Here is an 18,802-nt window from a genome sequence, read left to right as displayed (position 1 = left end):
TATTAAAAAAAAAAATCAAATACTGAAGTCGCCCAGGTTAGGCAGGACAACAGTATAAATCTATGTCAGTAAAAGTTATAACTTGACTGCTCATTCCTCTCACAACTGAAGACCTCTTGGGTACTTCTCAGAGAGAGGTCTAAGGAGCAATAGCCAAAATAAAGCTGGACTTGGGTCACTTTCTAACTTTCATAAGTACATCACTAGATCACTTCTTGCTCCATTACTTAGGAGAAGAGATAGAAGTCTTCCTTAAAAAAAAAAAAAAAAAAAGGTCCTGCATGAACACACACTCTTGGCGCTAACAGGGAACTCAGCCACCTCTCCAATCCCCTCCGTCTTCAGATGGGACCATGACTGACTGGCCACGGTTAAATCACTTGCCCAAAGTCACTTTGCTACACACGGGCCACATTTCACACAAGGGAAATTCTTTCTCCCTCCTCCAAACCAAAAAACCCACCATCCTTTCTGTCCTCCAAACCAAAAGTGTGCCAAGCTCAAAGCTAATGAAAACCAAATTATAAAATAACTTCCGTTATGTGGTCTACATATGACAGTGGAAAAGTCTAACACAGAAAAATGGTATTCTTAAAGAATAACATATTGTTTTGTGCTTCACGCCGACTATAGTGTAGGCACATCCCATGTATTATTATCTCATTTAACCTGCTCAACAGTCTTGTCAGGCAGGTCATTTGATTAGCCCATTTTACAGTTGAAGAGCAGAGAGGGATGAAGTTACACATCCAAAGCCACAGAGCTGTGAAGGACAAACCCAGGCAGCCTGACAGCAGGGAGCCAGCCCCTCTCTCTCTTTAAAACCCCAAGAACTATCTGGGTTTCCCTTAAGACACCTGGGCATCCTATCTTGCAGTTTTCTAGTACCGGGCATCTAGTGAGCATGTACAACTGCTGGAACGACCAAGAGTCTGTTGGACTCCCACTGCCTCTCCTGCAGTGGGTTGAGAGCTCTCAACCGGGCATGTTTCTGTCTTCAGTGAAATGTATGCCCTTGGCTGAAAAAAAAAAAAAATTCATCTGAGCCTTGTCTTCAGAGACACAAGAGAACATCAGTACCACTCTTTCCACAGTGTAGGAAGTGGTGGGAAGGACAGTGGGGGTGGGGAAGAGATCTCACATTAAACATGCAGCTTCTATATGGTGGAGTTCAGAGTGGAAAGAATACCTAACCGTAGGTTTTCAGTATTTTACCCCTACGTTGTATTATGAAAATTTTCAATTATAGAGAAGAGTTGAAAAAGTCACGTAGTACACACCTTTATATTCACCATCCAGATGCTAAAATACTGAGCTGTACACCTGTCCATCCTCTTACCCATCTATGAATGCAGACATTTTTGACGCATTTCAAAGTAAATCGTAGATATCAGTACAGTTAACTCCTCCAAATACATTAGCACACACAGCATTAACTATAGTTCAGTATTTGTTTCGGGGGTATTTTTTTAGTATTTTTATTATTTTAACATCATTTGAGCAGACCTCACTACTAGCAAAACACTAGAAAGGCCCCAATTCCAGTGCGTCATTAGTATGAAATGTTTAGCTGACGACTGATTTTCTTTGAAAAGTTATAGTAACCACAAGAGCAGGAAAGGAAGCTCTAGTTACTGAAATCAGTTTAGTAATATGGCCTCAGATTCAGTAAGGAGAGAAAAGAATCTGCCTTTGTCCAGCTTGCCTGTCTGTGTGACTACTCCCTCTTCAAACCTTCCCAAACTCCAGCTTCCCTCTCATCCAGGAGGTCTTTTCTGATTTAACCAACTGCATGTGATTTCCCCCTCCCTCCAGGCTTGGTTAACTCTTGTATACATATCTGACTGCTCCTACTGAATGATCAACTCATCTTTGTATCCTACATGGCAATGTTTTCCAAACTGTGGGTCGTGATCCATCGGTGCAATGGTTCTCAACCCGGGCCTGCACATTAGAACCCCACGGTAAACTACATCAGAACCTCCAAGGGTTGGCCAGGCATGCACTTTGTTTTTCTAAAGCTCCTTGGGTTGAGAGTCATTGCATTAGTGGATCATGAAATCAAGTGAGTACAACCAGCATTTGTGTAAAACAAGAGAATAGGACAGGAAAGAAAGCATCAGAATGTAGCATAGGTAGTAACTGTAGCACATCTTGTAAAACTTTTGTTTCAATTATATACACAAAACATCTATCAACATGTATGGGCTGGGTCACCACTGTAAAACGTATCTCTTTTTGGATCACAGTCAACAGAGTTTACAAATTTAGGACCACAGCGCTAAAGAAGCCAGTATAGAGGAGAAAGATGACTATAAAAACAGACCATGATGCAAAGTAAAAGGGGAAAAGTGCCATTAATTTTTCTACCACAACATCAGTCTTTGACTGGTGAGTACCAAGAGTTGTGATTTTGGTTGGCAGAATTTTGGGATACAGAACCAAGGCCAGCTGCACATGTGAATTTTCAAAATACTTAGATACAAGTTACATAAAACCAGACTGTTTCAGTGGGTCAATACAGGAGTAAAGCTTTACACAGAACTGACAGTAAATAACAGGGCTATGAACAGCTCTGGAATGCCTTGGTCTACACAGGATACCCACTGTACTCCAACATGTGCTTCTGCCTCTCAATGAGGAAAAGCCAACCGTTCAGACAGGGCTACCAGACCAGATTCTAGGGTAGAGGAGAAACCATGGGCACACTCTGCAGTACTTTTGTCATTCAATAAAAATGTATTGGGCTAGTGTCAGACATTGTCCTAAACACCAAGGATACAGCCATCAAGAAGACAACCAAGGTCCCTGATCTCTCGGGAGACAAATAAATGAAGGAACAAATCAGAAAAACAGATAACTATCAATGAAGAGAAATAAATTCAAGTGAAGTGATGGTGTAGCTTCTCAGAGTGGATAGTCAGGGAATCCTCTCCAAGGACCAGATGTTTAATGAGCGCTGAATGTGGAGGTCAGGGGAACACACTCCCGGCAGTGGAACAGCAAGTGCAAAGGCCCGGCAGGAGGTGCCAGCTTGGCACATTGAATGAACAGTAAGAAGGCCAGCGTGGCTCCAACATAGTGGGCAAAGGGGAGGGTATTACAAGATAAGGCTGGCACGGTGGGCAGAGTCCAGGTCGCAAAGGGGTTTATAAGTCAGAGTAAAAAGCTTGGCTTTTACTTTAAGTGGGACGGAAAGTCATTGCTGGGACTCTGCAGGGCAGTGATAGGACCTGATTTTCTTCTTCATAAAATCACCATATGGAGACCAGATTGTACGGGGCAAAAACAGAAGCAGGGAGAGAGGTGACACAGTGAGAGGCAACGGGCAGGGTGGTGAAAACATATTTTGAAGGTGGAGCCAGCAGGTCTTACTGAAGGTTTGGCTGCAGGGGAGTGAATGGAAGAATGGCCTCCCAACAATTCCCAGCTGATTGGCTTGGGCAAATGGTAGACAGGAGGTGGCCCTGACCAAGACGGGGGAGCCCAGAGGAGAAAGGAGTTTGGGGGTTATGGTCATCAAGACTTCTCTCTAGGCCATGCTAAGTCTGAGGAGTCAATTACCAGACATTCAAATGGAAATGTCCAGTAGGGAGGTGGATAAAGGGAGGGCTCAGGGCTTGAGACACAGACTCGAATGTCAACAGACGGTAGGCGCTGTTTATAAGCAATGGATTGAACAAGTCACTCAGGGAGACTTACAGACAGAAGAAAGAAGGGGGCCTGGGCCAAGCCCTGGGCACTGCAACACTTACCATCAAGAAGCCAGCAAGGAGAGCAGGACGGAGGGCCAGAGGGGGCCCAGGCAAACCAGAAGACTGTTGTCACAGAAGTCAGAGGGAGGAGGGAGAGGAAGGGTGGCAAACGCTGCTGAAAATTATGGAGGGCCAGAACACGGCCGATGGATTTGGCAACCCAGAGGCCGCCGGTGACCCATCACATCAGTGGTGAAATGTGTCACTTCTGGATCCAGTTTTTAGGAAGGGACATCGTGAGTTCACTCACAGGGTGGGCATGACAGAGGGTGAGAGGCTGTTAGTGAAGAGAACTCCTCAGTTAGTCTGGCCTCGGGCAGGTGCCACCAGCCCAACTAGAAACCAGTCGCCTTCGGAGGCCCACAGCCACCAGTGATGCCCAGGGCCACCTGCAGAAAAGTTCTTTCATCCTGTCTGTTCATTCCTACCACAGAGGCGGGAGGGAACGAAAACGCCACCTCCCTCCTGCTTCCTGACCCCCCTCGCTCTACCTCCAAGAACCTGTTTTTGTCCCATGCATGACTTGTTCAATTTCACTAACCAAATCACGGGTGTCCTATACTTTTTAACCATCTGATGTCAAAACAGCACCTTTCAAACACTCCTCAGCTGTGTTCATTGAAAACAAACTTGCTTGCAGGAAGGACAAGAAAGCGAAGGCAAAGAATTAGTGACCATCTACTGGTGTCTGCTTGTCCCGTCTCCTGCCACATTCTTGAGAGATATCCACACCGGCTAAGGCAGCCAGGATCCTGAACAGGCTCACCAACCAGCTGGGGCAAAAAACTAACATATGACACGGAGGCCAGCCCGGTGCCAAACGGTGCGACGTTGCTCAGGGCAGAGACACCACCTGTGGCTGCAGCAGCAAGTGAGCTTTCTGGAAAACCAGGGATGTGTCACTGGAGTATAAAGGCTGGACAGGAAGTATGTTTTCCTTAAAGTCTGATTAAAAAAAAAAAAGACCTTTTCTGACAGGGCCCGAAGCCTATCTCAGCAACTGGGGCCACGTGCATCCAAATCACAATGAAAGGAGCACTTACAGTGACATCTGTTGGATTAATTAGCTGTGTAATTAGTCTCCCCTTGGTGGAGCCGGGCTTTGTTGCTGCTGTCTGAGGCTTTCCCCAGGTGAGATTTCATTCCAAGTGCCACACTCCAAGAGGAATCAAGAGCAGGCCAGGCAAAGAAGAAAAGCAGGGGACGGTGTCTGTGGGAGGCAACGAGAAGGCAGGAGTGTCTGGGGCCCTTCTGGGGTCCTCTGGGAGCTAGAACACCAGAGACGAAAAGTCATCCCCAGAAGAATGACTCAAGAACACACTGCCTCCGAGCAAACTCGCAGATGCCCAAGCCTGAACTCTGGATAAACTCGAAGCACAAAGGCTGAGAGACGTGAATCATCCAGCAAGATAATGGCGATGGACAGAGTGGGTACGGATTCAACACTGGACATGACGAGACTGGACAGAACTCTTGTCCCTGGAGGAAGTGTTTGGTCTCCCTACACTGGCAGCTGTGGCCATCACTAATGGGAACCCAGTCTGGGCAAAAAAACAATAAAAATGGTTGGATCCTAATCCAAGAAGCAGAAGTTGAACAAACACACACAAGCAGATGCCTCCAGCCAAGTCAGTCTCCACGGCGCTTCCCAAACCACAGCTGGCTGCAAAGTCACACTCGCTGACTAATGTCTAGGACACTGAGGAAATCAGTCCTGGGACCCGCGCCACTTGGCTTGGCTGACTGGAAGAGCCTAGGAATGCTCCCCAAGCTCCTTCTATCTTTAATGATTTTCGAAAACAAGAGAAATGGCGGTAGAAGGGAAACACAGGAACACAAAGGCACAGCAGAAGCGGGAAGATTACCCTGAAAATCGCTATGGCACAGGGACTCCCAAGCTGGAGGTGAGCCCTTGGGGTGGCCCTTTATCTCCCACACAGATGCACAGAGAGGGACCTGAATGGAGGAGAAATGTAACGTTGCTCAGAGAACCTTCCTGGGGGCATGACAGTCAATAGTTCATAAAGAGTCTGGAACATGAAGCATTCAACTCCAGCACTATTTTAAATCAGCAGGACACATTCTAAAGCTAGATGGGTCATTCCTCTGGGACATTCTCTACCGTAAATAAAGTCAACCTTTCTTAGATGGTCAGGAGCACCGGTGTCTCATCTGCCGGCCCTTTGCGGTGACACATGCTCCCTCCAAGGCCCTACAAAGGGCAAAAGGGAACCAGGGAGCCAACACCAAACCCCAGCATTATTGATCCCACTGTCCCAAAGGCCATAAGATGCATCTACACAAAAGCCAAAGGGAACCGAGTAAAATCTACACATGTGCCCCAAGACCATGCAACCAGCCACAGCCTGGTGACACCAGTGCTCCTCTGAAAATTAAGGGGGTAGAATTCTGTTTGAAAAGCCTTGAGGTCATTCAGGATTCTGTCGTCCTTGGTTGTCAGAAGGGCACAGGTACCACCAGGCTGTGGTTGGTTATGTGATCTTTCCAGCTTAATGGCTGGAAGATGATATAAAAGTAAAGGCCTACCAGAAAAAGAGTTCCAGCCACACACAGGTATGACTCGTTTGCCCCAAGTTTTTGGAAAAAATAATCTCCTGCTAATTTGGAACCACACCTGGAATCTGCTCCTCTCTCTCTGCCTGGCCAGAGGACACTCTTCAGATGGAATGGAAGTTCTGAAGAAAGAGCAACAAGGAAGGCAAAGAGCAAGGTGCAGGGACCGGGCTCCCCATCACAGAGGACAGACACTGGAGGTGAAGCACTCCCAGCAGGTGCTGCTCAGAAAGAGACGCCTACACAAACCGGGTTTTTAAACAACATGTTAGATTTGTTAACCCCAGTCTACACAGAATCCTACTTCAGGCACAAAATCAGCACTCGATACATGTTGTTGACCCAGGGGGAGAAATTCCCTTCCCACTTATTTCTGTCCCAGAGACCGCAGGGGACAATGGTCTCAGAAATCCCGTGGCCCTGCCCCTCTGGCTCCCAAGTGCTGGGGTCCAAACCTGGAGGAGGAGAGCAAATCAAGGGGACAGGTGCAGGGACAAGCCCCCATGATGGAACTGGGGGTCCCTGTGCCCAGTCTCCTTGTTCCTTCTGAGGGACAGGAAAACAAGGACTACCTGGTGTGACAAGTCCCCTCAGGAAGTGCAGAGGTCAGCTCAGAAGTGGCTACAAAGGCCCGACAACCCTCAAGAAGGAGCTTATCCCCAGACACAGCAGAGAGAGACTCAACAGGAAGAGCAAGTGGATGAGAAATGCCTCCCACAATTCCCACACTCGGGCCATCCTGGCAAACGAAACAGCAGTAAAACTGTTGACCTAAGAGACCAGATATGCTTTGGAGGCCCGAGTCTGGGGTCTGGGAACCTGCCCCGCTAATTAACAGCTTACAAATCAAACACCATCAGTAGATAAATATTTCTAACCTTCTACTTGGTTTGCCTTTTACAGGATGAGGATGTGGGCCCTAGAGAAAGTTCCCTCATCATTCCTAATGAGTAGTCCCAGTTCAAACCTTCTTGCAGCTTTTCCTATTAGCATCCTATATAAGATCGGCACTTGAGGCCTTCCATGTACAACAGCCACTGCTCCAGTGCTGTGAACGTCTATCACCTACAGATAAATAATGACGGCAGGAGGAGGCCGAGGAGCCCAAGTGCGAGCAAGGACACTGGAAGCATCTGGCAAAGCTGCGGTGGACTTGGCTGGGCACGCGGACATCCGTCTCGCTGTGTGACACGAAAGCACTTCAATCAAAGGAAATAATGAAAAAATTATTGAAAAGCAAATTTTCGCCAAGAGGTCTGGAGAAATTTTCAGATTTCATTATAGGAAAAGCACTTTATTTAACGTAGAAGATGTGAAAGTCTGATACGACAGTTTTCTATAAATAACAAACATTGGAAATCATCATTAAATGCATTTGTAACTTTCCTCTTTTGTTGGGAAACACTGAAAAAAAAAGAGGTTTTACCAATGAAGAAGCCACTGATGTCTCTTCACGCTCGTGTCGAGCAGGTTGGCAGGACACCGTGAAAGAACTTCTTCACCATCCAAAGGTAGCGGTGCCAGACAAAATTCAGGATGCCCAGTTAAATGTGGATTTCAGATGAGTGAATACCATTATATTTTATGGGACACACTTACTAAAAAATTATTTGTTGTTTGAAATTTACATTTAACTGGGTATTCCATATTTTTATTTGCCAAATTGGACGACTCTACCCACAAGCCCCCACTGTGGTATTTTCAACGCTCCCCAGGATCACCACCTAATGCCATTGGTTTCAATAATTGCCAACACTTCTGTGAGCAACAGATTTCCTTAAACATTTTTAACTGTCACCCTACATCCTGGTTGCTTTAAAAAAAAAAAAAGTGCTGGAAGCCTGATTTTATTAAAGTATAAAATGACTCAGTACTACCAAAATAGTCTTCATAGTAACAGCCTTTCCCACCTTACACTTAAACAGTATTTATAGTTTCAAGTTATGTTGAAAACAGAATAAAGACTATGGTTCGGGTGTATTATGTAATTATTTAAAAACTCTTGCCTTCTCCTGACAATGCTTAATTGTTCCCTTACAATTTCCCTTTCAAAGCAAAAAACCAGAAACACCTGTTGGGACGAAATGTATTCAAATTTGCCCTTTTCGTCCAAGTCCTCAGCAAGCTGCAAGGACTAGAAATTGGGTTCACACCTCTGCCCTGCTACATGGCACCGTTTCCCTGCCCCTCTGGGTTCATCTAGAACAACTGTAACACACGGAGTCGTTCTGGAATGCGGAGGGAGTGGAATATTCACAGCAAAACTGTCCTAAGGGTTACAGACCACCCCTAAGACGGCAGATGGCATTCGTGCAAAGAATTCCACAAGTGTGACTTACTCCTCTACATGAGGGGCATGGGGGTGGTGGAGGGGACAGATACTTTGAGACTTTACTCTCACAAGAAAGTCTAGGGGTTTAGCTTGAGGCCTTAGGGGAGAAGGGAGGCTTTCAAGTATTTTCAGAAAGTGGTAGTTACTTGATTTTCTGAGTTAGACCTCCTTGCTCCTCAGCCTGAGTCAGGGGCCGTGGCACACCTTCCTTGGAATTCAAAAGGAGACTTGTCACCAGCAGCCGAAAACAGTTTATACTGGAAATATGCAGACTCGGTAATGCTATCTCCACGCTACCTGAGTAAGAACTTCAGAAAAAGGAACTTCCAGGACTTTCGGTACTCGTTCTCTATTTTTTTTTTTACCCCCCCGAAGATAAACGGTGAGACTCTCAGTCTCCATTAAGGGACAATAGGAAATTCGGCCTCTCTCCCAGGCCTCTGTCCCTCCTGGACATCCCCTCATCCCGGTGAATTTCACGAAGGTAATTAATCCAAGGAATTTCACCCTGGGGTATTCGCTGCAGAGAAACAGGAAAAGGTGAGAGGAAGAAATTTCATCCACAGGACTTTACCCACCTTGAAAAGAGAACTCTCTCTCTGTTCCCTCTTCCTCCTTCTCAGTGCCTTTTACAAACAAACTCTGTAAATATGTTCAGACTGATCTCAATCTGCGAGTACTCTGGAGATGCCGCGTAAGATTTAGAGGAGCGGGGACAGTAAACATGGCTTTTCACATCAGCTAGGAAAAGATGGCTGTCTAAGAAATTGTGGGATAATCAGCCAGCCTATTTGAAAGAAAATACAGACCTAAATCACACGACACACAAAAGCAGAGTCTTACAAAGCACCATAGACAATACAGATTCCACGTGGATTAAAGATATCAATGTGGGAAAAAGGTACCGGAGAAAATATCGATCAAGTAACACCAACCCGCCAGGTTTGAACACTGACTCCAACAACACTCACTGGCTTGTGACTTGCAACCTCTCCATGGCTTGATTTCCCCATTTGAAAATAGGCAAATTAACAGGAAGATTAAATCAGTTAATGTACATAAAGCCAGGATAACAGTACTTGGCTTGTAGTAAGTGCCGTATAGGTGTTAGCTATTATTTTTATTATTTGATAATATTGCAAAGAGAAAACCCCTGGGAAAAGTTAGAAACATACAGAAAAAAGATGTACAGACTGGACATCAGACAAACGAAAAGGTTCTGAATGTTAAAATGCAGCATAAGCGAAGTTAAAGACAAATGAAAGACTGGGAGAAACTCTTCCAATATCCAGAGCCCAGGAAGGATTGTTGGCCCCAAACAACCAAGAGCTCTTGCAAATCAATCAGAAAAAGGAACCAACCATAAATAAATAAATAAAGGGCAAAGGCTATAAACAGAAAAGTAGATAAAGATATACAACTGGCCAATAAATACAGGAAAAAATGTTCACTCTAATAATTAACGAGTCCCATATTAGAACAATTTTGGCAATCTGATGAAAACAGAAAGATAACAATGGTGTTGGTCACTGCATGAGGTTTTGAGCATCACCTAATAGGGAGGATAATCGATTAAACAGTCACCTTCTTTCTGAAGGGTCATTAGAAAATACTGGATCTACTGACATTATAACCTGGAGCCCAGCAATCCCACTTCTTGGAACAGCACAACTGGAGAGATATGTAGGCATCTGTTGCCCATCTCACGTAACATCAAAACACTGCAAATAATCTAAATGTGTATCAATAAGGAACTGGTTAATAAATGAAACACTTTATAGCCATAAAAAAGAGTGAACTAAATCTCTCTTTACTGACCTGAAAAGATTTTCATGATAAAAAGTTATACGAAAAATGCAAGCAAGCCAAAAGCATAGCATGTGTCTATAAAGATTATTTTTTTTAAAAGATTGGTCCTGAGCTAACATCTGTTGCCAGTCTTTTTTTTTTTTTCTTCTTCTCCCAAAGTCCCCCAGTACATAGTCGTATATTCTAGTTGTAGGTCCTTCTGGCTCTGCTGTGTGGGACGCCACCTCAGCATGGCTTGATGAGCAGTGCTAGGTCCGCACCCAGGATCCAAACCTGCAAAATCCTGGGCTGCTGAAGCGGAACATGAGAACTAACCACTAGGCCATGGACTGGTCCCTATAAAAATTTTTTAAGTGAGCACTATGTATGTATACACACACAGACATTTCTATCTGTATAAGCATAGAAAAAAGCCCAAAAAGATGTAATCTAAACATAACAGCATTTTGTTTCTGGAGAGTTGAGTCAGAGCAGAAAAAGGACTTTCATTTAAGAAATTATTGGAAAATACTTAAAGATACGAGAAGGGACTCAGTCGTAATACTGTATATATGCAACATCATTCCAATTTTGTAAAATGCCTATGTTTTACACAAAGAAAAGGAAATAAAAATATGCTCTCACATGGTAAGATTAGGCTATTTATTTTCTCCTAGGCTTCCTTGAATGCTTCAAATTTTCCACAGTGATCATACATTACTCATACTAATTATTTTTAGCATAAAAAATAAGGAATCCACACTTTATTATTAGCTTACACTTGAGGTAAACATGGAATGTTAGTATTGTAAGAAATAATTAAGAACACAATCACATTCTAAAAGGGTCTGATCAGTTCTTTACTATCTACAAAAAGGATTCAGGGAAAAAGAAAAAAAGAGAGAAAGCGAAAACACTGAAAGGATCTGGAAAAAAAGGAAAGTGCTATGGTTAACAGTTGTAAAACTGGTTTTTCAACAGGTGGCATATTTAGTACTGGACTTCTAAAAAACAGGCACATCAAGTAAGATTTCAGTTCCATTATGTGGTGTCTTAAGCCCCATTATGTGGAGCCAAAAGATAATGCTGACTCCACCTTCTTGACATGAGGGTGAGCACAACACTATAACCGACGGGACCCGAGCAAAGCTAGTGCTTAAAGACAATCAGCTGAATGAACATGTTGACTGCGATAATACCAATCGGGGGGATTCAGACGAAGGTGGATAGGATGGTTCTGGAGGGAGGGAAGGACAAGGAACCTCCGCGGTGAGGTGCCAACCTTTCACATTGCATATATTGGTGATACGTTGGCCATAGTTCCTACAGCAGTGAAAGATTAACTTTGCCTTTGCCCAAGCACTCCCTCCAAAAAAGATTTGATCTTTCCATCTTCCTAGAGTCCACTTGAGTTTAACTGGTGGCCAGGAGGACTGCCAGAAGCAACTCGGGCTCTCCAGATGACTTGGGGCCCACGTGCAGTCTCCCAGCCGAGTCCCAGAAGCTCCACATGCCGTGAACCCAGCCATCAAGAGAGGGAAATGACCCTCAGACCCCCAGCTGCTCCAGGAGACGGAGGGCATGAAAGCCAAAGGTGCTAAAATTTACCAAAACATCTGGTCTTTCATACCTAAATCAACCACAGGAAAACACTCCTCTCCTTTCATTTTTGGTTGAAGTCACCAAGGTATGGGGAGACGAAGGCAGAAGTATGTATGCACTTAAAAAAAAAAAAAAAAGTCGACCTGATGAGAAAACAAGGTTTGAGGAAACTGGTTCCAGAATGACAATGTAAACCAGATGACACTTGCACCAGTGCTTCCAACACGTAGCCACCCCAGGGTGGAGAGGACGAGGAGGGAGGGGATGCTCACCAGAGGATTTACGCTTTTTGCTTTCCAAGGAAGACAAAGGCCACCAGTGACCACTTCTGGGCATGAAGCGGGCAGCTGTCTTCCAAAGACTCCCACCCCCTCACTGCACCCAGAAGGGAGCATGGAGAGTGCAGACTGCAAACCACATCTCTGTCCAACTTGTTCTACCTCCTCTGATTTGTCCACCGCCCCATGACGAATTTATGGCCCTGCTGGGACAGTGAGCCTCGAGTTTCTTACATACCAGGGAAAGAACTGAGAAGGATTCGAAAGTAACACAGAGTCTCATGGCTTTCTTACATCCTTCCGCCCTGCATAATCCAAACAGGATGGCAGGAGTGGAAGTCCACTGTGTGGAGAACTTGGAGGTATGTTTTTCAGCCAACTGGTGCTGGACTCTTCCTCCTACTTTAAGCCAACCAGAGTTGGCATCTCACCCCGTTTGCCTGGCTGGCCCAAAGAGCTCACATGGGGCCCAGACCCAACTCCGTGGCTGACAAGCTTCTCTGTGTATAATTTAAGATTAATATGAAACCTTTGCGCTTGGCCCAATCAAAGGAGCCTCAGCTGGGAACCGTTTGACTAATAGATTCTGGTGGGGTCTTAATCTATCTGCTAAAGTTGATGGATTTCCATTCCAATGACTCTCAGGTGAAGGAAAACATCAAAGCGAACAGGAGATCCTAATAGCTGGCAGGTGTGCACTGATCGCCACCCGCCCTTTCCGCACCCGCTTCCCCCAAGCAGAAAACACTACACATTCAGAGAGCTCACCAGGGACGCCACACTGCAGGAAGTCCAGATAAACACAGAAGAGCTCCCACCAGCTCTGAGCCCACACCCTTCGGACTCAGGATCTACGCTGGCATGGAGGAGGGCAGGGGACAGGCATCTGCCAGTACCTGCCGCCCTCTGTTTAAGACAAGCAAGAGCACCCCACCTCTCCGCAGGTGGAAACAGTGCGAGAGTGGGACCTGGGTGTGCAGGTCCTCAAAGAGAGGAGTGATTCATTTACACAAGAAAGCAGAAAGGTACAGAATTCAAGCCCTGACGAGAGACAAGTACCTCTTCCACAACACACTTCCCTCCTTGCTCAGGTGGTCACTATGGACAGAAACCACGAGGCCAGCCTCTAAGCTGCCTGGGGCCGCTGGCCTTCCGGCTGTGTCCATCAATCACAGTGCCCCATAATGGCAGGTGTCAGGATACGGGCATGTGACCACTAGGGCCTGGACCAGAGCCTACCACGATTTAAGACCAAAAAACACTCCAGGAATGTACCCATGGGTGCTTCACAAAAGTAACATGGGAGTCCAGGGAAAGGAGACAGCCTCCACCTGATGCCCAAGGCTCTCCGGCCTCCCTCTCCATCCACTTCCAGGAGGCAGGGAGGAAGAATTCACTGAACAGTAACCTCGAGTGAAAAACCGCTCTCACACAATAACCAAAACTAGACATTCCCAAGCAATGGAGATCACCAGGTTTTTTGTTTTTTCGGTTTTGGGGGTTGTTTTTGCAGATTAGCCAAACCCTCTTTGTGTCCGGATTAGAAATTATGTCCCGCTTTCAGATGGCTCAGTCCTCATTCAGCAACGTGTGTCCCAGCATTTATGACACCAAAAGAAGTGACTCTGGACCAGTGTGAGGGCAGATGACACACTGGAAAGCTCCGCCTCTGCATGCATCTGCAGAGACCGCTGCTGTCTCCTCCAACGTGGAAAAGGAACAGGAGGGAAGGAAAGCCACAGTGGAGACGGAGGGTGGGAGGCTCATCAGGAAGTCAAATACATCACGGCCACTTGAGTGGGTGCAGCAGAAAGCAAGTTTGGGAGTCTCCCTGACCAATAATGAATCATTTGCCAGGGAGCTGGGGTGGGGTCAGGGTGGGGCATGGGGAAGGGGTGAGTAAGGAGGGCTGTGTGTGAGAAGCCCGGTGCCCTCCCCGGGGCAGCAGCATCTGGAGCTGTTTCTCTAGCAGACAGTAAAGAACTCGATTACACCCAGTTAACTGCGCTCTAAACTGATTATGCATGTGCTGGGCTAATGGATTACATTAGCAAGAGGAAAAATAACATGCAATCAATCTCCATTTACTACAGGCCACACCAGGGCCTAGAGAAAAACGGACTCTCCAACCACCTCCAATCCCCACCCCAAATCATGAAACCCCTTGAGATGGAGCCCACTGAGTGGCAAGAGAAGTCTTAGTCACACTGCAGGACAAGCATCGGAATGAGAAGTCTTAGTCACACTGCAGGACAAGCATCGGAATGATGAGCCCATCTCTGTGTCATCCAGGAATGGGTGGGAGAGCTCCCCGCCCCCACAGCAGAGCCACAGCAAGCCAAGGGACATTCATTACCCAAGGACTAATGAGACCAGGCTAATGACCTTCGGCTCCTGACACAGGGAATTCTGCCCTTTGTGTGGGGGGCTGCTCGCCCCCCAGGGATGTGCCGGCCAAACGCATTGTTTGGGCACCTCTCCTTCAGGCGCTGGTCTCCATGTCCTACCCTGCATCCCCAAGGCCCTTCTACCCACACCGCCTTTTTTGAGCAGGAGTTTCTTCCATCTTTTTAAAAAAAAAAGATGAGAAAATGTAGGCCAGAGAGGATGAATGTCCTGAATTAGTTCAGCAAAATACAAATGGAAACACAAATTGCTTCCCTTCCATCTCCCCTGGACATCACTCCACCTGATTCTCCAGGCGTGACCTGTGGACGTGGTTTGGGACCCAAAAAGGGAGATTCTCAGTGAATCCTCCAGGTTCCCAGCCCTTCAGAAGCAAAGCCAAGGGCCTGGTATACTCTTATTGGAGGACGTAGTTTGGAGAGTTAATCAGCACTGTGGGCATTTTATACTCTAAAGGGCAATTTTTCCCTCAGATGGAAGAGGCCAGCTTCATGTCACCTCTAAATGACCTTCATCAAAGTTGCATACAATTTTCAACGGCCACACCAAGTCCTTTGTACTCATTTTGCTCAGTCAGGTCCTTTGGAAACTTTTTTCCACTGTTTTTTTTCCATCAGGTTTTCTTGACCACATCGGCACCACCCTGTGGCCAGTTAAGACCTCCAATTTAAACCGACTGCAAGGAGCCTTTTCTTTCAACGATGGCACAAAACTAAGCCATCCAGTGACGTTTGTGCTCTCTTATGACAAGGGAGTTGGCGGGGGGGTCCAGACCTTCCCCACTGCATCACTCCAGCCCATCCATGCTGGAGTCAGCAGTCAATTCCAGAACATTCTATTCCCACTACCTCATGCCTGCTTTCTCCTCCTTTCCCTGAAATGGTTTCTCATCCATGTTACACAGGCCTCTCGCCATGCTGAGAATGAGCAACTGTAAAACAAATGACAATGATCATTCTCAGCAGACACCGATATGGGGAAAGGATCAGAAGTCTCCCTTATGTGGCTTCTCCATTTAAAATCACCATGAGTGAAAAGGGGATTCAGTGAGCTCAGGGTCAGCAGAAACTCGGCGCTCACTGGCCCAAAGACATGGGAGACAGCATGAAAGGAAGGAAGAGAGACTGATAACAAAAGGGAGGAAAATGGAGAGAGAGTGTGAGAGGGCGTGGAAGGTGTGTGGAAGGAGGTTGGGCAGATTTATGGCCATTTGTACCTGATTGTTCATACTAAAGCCATTACGGGATGATTAGAGAAAAAGGTGAGGCTTTAAGTCCAGTGAAAATCAATAGAAACGTCTGGAGCAATTCTGCCGTGCAAGTGAAAGGACTATTTACAGTATCCGGGCACCTCCTCCTCGTTCCCATCCACAGACTGAGAGAAAGGCGGCAGGGGCAGGGGGGTTAGAAAGGAGGGAGGGGCCGGAGGACGGAGGAAGAGGAGGAAGACGGGAGAAGCCAAGAAAAGGGAAGGAAAATAGAATGAGGAAGAGGAAACAGGGGTCATAGAACGTGGGAAGCAAAGGGACAGATAACCAAGGATCTCCCTTACCTGACCTTATTTTTCCCCACAGCGCTGACCACCTTCTAGCCTGCTAGATAACTTCTTCATTGTGTTTATCACCCACCTGTCCCCAGAAGAGTGGAAGCTCTCTGAGGGCAGAGATTTTGTCTATTCTGTGCATGGATATAGGTAGTGTGCGAAACAGTGCCTGCTATATGGCAGGTGCTCAATGGCTATCTGTAGAAGGAATGAACGAATCAACAATGCAACGAACAAATGAATGAAGCACCCAATGGGCATCCAGGAGAGAACACATTAAAAAAAGAAGGGAACAATGAGATGGGAAAGGAGAACAGAAAGCATGCAGGAGAGGGGAGGCACAGAAGCAGAAAGGTACAGAAAAGCCAGAACTAGGGAAACAGCAACTGTGAGCAAGGAAAAGTGTCACTTGTAAAGAGAGTCAAGGGGGAGAGGGTACAATGGGACAGCATCAGGCTGCTTTCAACAAAACCTGCCCCTCAAAAGGGGGCGCCCACCAAGAGAACCTTCAGGAACCAGATCAAGCCTGCCACCACAATGCAGATTCAGGAGGAATTGGATGCCAACTCCTCTTCCAACAGCAGGTTTACCATCTAGCCACCAACCCAGCCACAATAGGGTCCATCCACCCCTAGCCCTCCCCATCCCCCAGTGATCCAATGCCTGCTTCTGGAGACAGCCTGGGTCTTACCTTGTACAACTTCAGGCTGGCCTCATGCCTGGAGTTGGCCGTGTGCAGCCGCAGCTTCTCCAAGCTGTTGGTGTAGTAGTCACAGGCATTGCACTTGAGGTGGACGGGGTTGCCAATGGCCACACACTTGAGCCGCCACTCATTGGCTTTGCCGCCTTCCTTGATGTGGGCCACCAGCTGGTACTTCTGCACGTGCTTGTCCGTCTTGCAGTGCAGCTGGAAGTTGGCCTTGAGCTGGGTGTTGTAGCGGCAGAGCTTGCACTGGTACGAGTCCCCCATCACGGCCTTCCACTCGTCCTCCGGGAGGCTGCGCTCCACGTTCATGTGCAGCCCCAGCATGTCCAGGTTGTCCGTGGTGAACTTGTTGCAGACGGCGCACTGGAAGAGCTTCAGTGACGGGTCGTTGGTCTGGATGAAGCTCTCACCCAGGTTCATCAGCTCCTCTGACACCAGCTGTCCGCCCCCGAGCCGCATGTCTAGAGGGATCTCACCGCCCACTGTGGGGAAGGACAGGGGAAGAGAATCAGAGGCCAGGCTCATAGCTGAGGCCGTAACTGAGGCACCACCCAGCCCCGCCCCACCCTCAACCCAAGTTCAAGGAGAAAAAGATCACAATTCAAGTGTTGCAAGGTGCTACTACCTGTAAAAACAACTTTAAAAATAATCAACTTCATGTGTTCGCATTTTCCTACAAACATTCTGAAATTTGTGGAAGGCTTCATGCTTGTTTTCTTTTGGAAAAGAACACTTAGAAAAAGGCAGGAACCATAATCTCTTGAATATTTCAATTCAACCCGTTGCTCAGAGCCAAGAAAAGATATAAATAAGCATCATTCGCTGGACATAATAGAATCTGAAACTCCAGACCCCAAAAGTTGGAAATGAGTTAAAGTGCAACCTAAGATATCAGGGCTTTACGGCAAATCAGAATTGGGTCCAGAATTTATCTAAAGCAGCACTGCCCAACAGAACTTTCCGTGGCAATGGAAACGTTCTATATCTGCACTGTCAGATGTGGTAGTCACTAGACACATGTGGCTATTGAGCACTTGAAATATAGCTAAGGTACAATGAGGAACTGAACTTTTATTTAATTTTAATTCATTTAACCTTAGATAGCCACATGTGGCTAGTAGCTACTGTACTGGACAGCGCAGCTCTAAATCAGAGATTTCGGGAATGACCTTTCTATTCCTCATCACACTCCACTGGCCAATGTCCTACCTACACATCAAAGGCGCCAGTCCCTCCCACATCTCCCCAAGAGTACAATCTTTTCCCTTTTCTGAGTCTCCACACTTTGAAATGTAGGTCTCCCAAAGAACACGTCACTTTCTCCTTTGTCATAACTCAGCTGCACACAGAGCCACGTGCTGGCCAGTGTCCCCATCAGAGTGCAGCCTCATTAGGACAGGGGTCCAGTCTTATCCTCGCTGAGAGGCTAGAGAGGACAAAACCCCCTGCACAGATGCCCTACTGTCTGCCATGCCAGACAAGGGTGTAAAGGAGCCGAAATGTTACAGTTCAGGAAGGGGATCAAGATGGGCAGTGAAACGCAAAGATCAGCTCATGGTCCCAAGGAAAAGGGTCCGAGAGAACTCTGCTCCTCCCTCTCCACCCCTGTCCTTTGTCAGTCCATCACTGCCCTGCATAAACCAGGGACGGGCTCTCACTCACCAGCGGTAAATTAATACCGCGAGCTCTTATTTATATCACGAGAAAGGCTCGGAAAGAGCTGCCTTCCCTCCATTACCTAGAGCGCACAGTCAAGCAGAACGCTGAGCACCGGCTTCTATTTTTGCCTCTCCCCTAAATACATGTACACTTGAGCTAT

At 46.6% G+C, this 18,802-nt stretch overlaps 1 protein-coding gene across 3 annotated transcripts in view; it reads right to left on the bottom strand.

Annotated features, from left to right (window-relative positions):
• Positions 1-18,802, bottom strand: part of ZFHX3 (zinc finger homeobox 3) — a 229,590-nt gene that overhangs the window by 131,971 nt on the left and 78,817 nt on the right. For all 3 annotated transcript variants that reach the window (XR_006891564.1, XM_046682380.1, XM_046682379.1), the window contains exon 3: positions 16,969-17,465. Coding sequence is in view for 2 of the 3 variants with exons in the window: in XM_046682380.1 (XP_046538336.1) it covers positions 16,969-17,465 (497 nt within the window). In the remaining variant the exon portion in view is untranslated. The remainder of the gene's footprint in view (positions 1-16,968; positions 17,466-18,802) is intronic.

This window comes from Equus quagga, chromosome 13, assembly GCF_021613505.1.
Source record: "Equus quagga isolate Etosha38 chromosome 13, UCLA_HA_Equagga_1.0, whole genome shotgun sequence".
Taxonomy (NCBI): domain Eukaryota; kingdom Metazoa; phylum Chordata; class Mammalia; order Perissodactyla; family Equidae; genus Equus; species Equus quagga.
This window is presented reverse-complemented; position numbering and strand designations above follow the sequence as displayed.